Source organism: Aplysia californica, unplaced genomic scaffold (genome assembly GCF_000002075.1).
Source record: "Aplysia californica isolate F4 #8 unplaced genomic scaffold, AplCal3.0 scaffold00375, whole genome shotgun sequence".
Classification (NCBI taxonomy): Eukaryota; Metazoa; Mollusca; class Gastropoda; order Aplysiida; family Aplysiidae; genus Aplysia; species Aplysia californica.
This window is the reverse complement of record NW_004797645.1, coordinates 71,056-73,045: the sequence shown is the minus strand read 5'-3', so window position 1 is coordinate 73,045 and position 1,990 is coordinate 71,056. Positions and strand designations below refer to the sequence as shown.

Genomic DNA, 1,990 nt, shown 5'->3' with positions numbered 1-1,990 from the left:
AGCGTTTTACGGCAGTTGCAACACGATTATGTCATAATATAAATGCCGAAGATTAGACGTGTAACCTAGGGCTAACAAACACAAGACAGGATCGGAGGAGAGATCAGGACGATAGGAAATTCTCCTTCTCCCCCCCCCCCCCAAAAAAATCTGTTTGTTACTGTCTTGTAACACTTCTAATCTTCTGGCGCTCATAATAATATGACCTAATTGTATTGCAAGTGTCGAGTTCCGTAAAACACTTGCCAAAACAAGACCCCTAGACTTTTCTATCAAGACGTTGTGGAATCCCCAAAAAAAAAATAAAATAAAAAAAATTGGCTACATCTCGGTGGGTTTTTTTGCCTCTGTTCCACTTGACGACAAATCTAGTCTGTCCAATACCAAACGGAAGACTGGAATCTAATGTTATGTCTTACCTTTTTTGTGCTAATATACAGATTGTTGCCTGTGTTGGTTACGTTGAGCGGGTGGCTTGTGGGTGCTCTGGTGTGGTTTCCTTCTTCTTTCCGATCAAACATCTATCGTCCTGATCTCTCCCCCGATCCTGTCTTGTGTTTGTTAGCCCTAGGTAACACGTCTAATCTTCGGCATTTATATTATGACATAATCGTGTTGCAACTGCCGTAAAACGCTTACCAAAACTAGATTTAAGCTATTATGGCTAGACAGAAGTGGTTGGAAACTGGTTGTAGTTGTGATGAACTGTTCACCGTCTTCAGGATGTGGCCGCGAGCGTAAGTAAGCATGTTTCCCTGGAGATTTCAGCACGACAAGACTCCGAATGAGTGGTTCCCCATCTTAAAGGCGTTCAGTTCCAGAGAGAGATCGTCCAGTTCTGGGGCGCGATATTCTCTTCGAGGACTGGTCCAGCGTTTGGGCTCCTCAGATTCCCAAGGTAAGACCTGAGTGGATCCTAGCCCACAGAGTTTGAAGACGTTGGATCGGTCTGTGACAACTTTGACCTGTTTCAGGTCGCCATGGACAATGTGCCTTCTGTGCAGGTAGCATAGGGCATTGGTGAGCTGGTTGACACAACACTGCGGCTCATCGCCACTCATATCGTCCAAGTACTCATGTAGAGGGAAAGGCAAAAACTTGGTAAGCAAAGCCTCATATTGCTGCCCCCTGATAGGCACAGGGGGAGTACAGACGATGTTTGCTTGACTCAAAAACCTCAGGACGTAAGCTTTGTCGAGAAATCGGTCAACTCTCCGTTTCCGGTCTTTTCTCGACCTGGCAACGAGGGAAAAGTCGTGGATGTTGACATAGTGTACTTCTCCAGCTTGCACCCTTTGTCGTTTTTCCTGTGCACTTGCTTGTGGCTCTTCCCAAGGATGGTTCTTCCTTCCTCTATGTCGAGCGAGGGCAAGACATCGTCGTCGATTTTCTTGAACTTGGGCGCCTTGAGCTTGAGCATCTTAACCATGGTGGCGCTATAGGTCACAGAGTCTGGCGTCACAATGAGTAATTGCGCAGAAACTTGCAAGACAGCCGATGTAGTCTTTGCAACCACGTTCTGAGACTCTTTATCTTCTCAAAAGCAGCGCAGGGAATCAAGTCGAACTAGGAAACTTGATATGAAGTCCATAAGCAATCGTTCGAAAGGAAGCTGGTCGCAGAGAGCGTACTGGCTTGCAGAGGGAATAAATTCGAAATGAAGAGTGGCTATCGTGCTGAGCTAATACAATATGCGGGGACCATACCTGTCAGATTTGACACCACCTGGGAGTGAACAGAGGCGGTGAGTCAAAACAATAGTCGTTTAGCCACATTTGTTTTAATGGCCGGGCTCTGGCTCCTGATTGAACAATAAACGGTTTCTGACCACGACACGCGTCCCTGAGGCCAATCTCCAGACCTATTCTTTCCTCACCGCTCTCTCCCTCGGTCAGTGACGTCTTTGATATGGCAGAAGAAAGGAGGATTTAAATTCAGTGGTTGAAGTCACATCTTCACACCTTGTCCAATGTTTAGAGTTCGATTGTCC

General features: G+C 46.4%; 1 protein-coding gene across 1 annotated transcript; it reads right to left on the bottom strand.

Moving 5' to 3' along the window:
• Positions 1-764: 764 nt before the first annotated feature.
• Positions 765-1,429, bottom strand: LOC101863760 (probable cell division protein kinase ECU08_0230). The gene is made up of 2 exons (XM_005103500.1): positions 1,278-1,429; positions 765-1,236 (listed from the first exon to the last, which is right to left on the bottom strand). The coding sequence occupies exons 1-2, from the start codon at positions 1,427-1,429 to the stop codon at positions 765-767; spliced, it is 624 nt and encodes a 207-aa protein (XP_005103557.1).
• Positions 1,430-1,990: the final 561 nt, after the last annotated feature.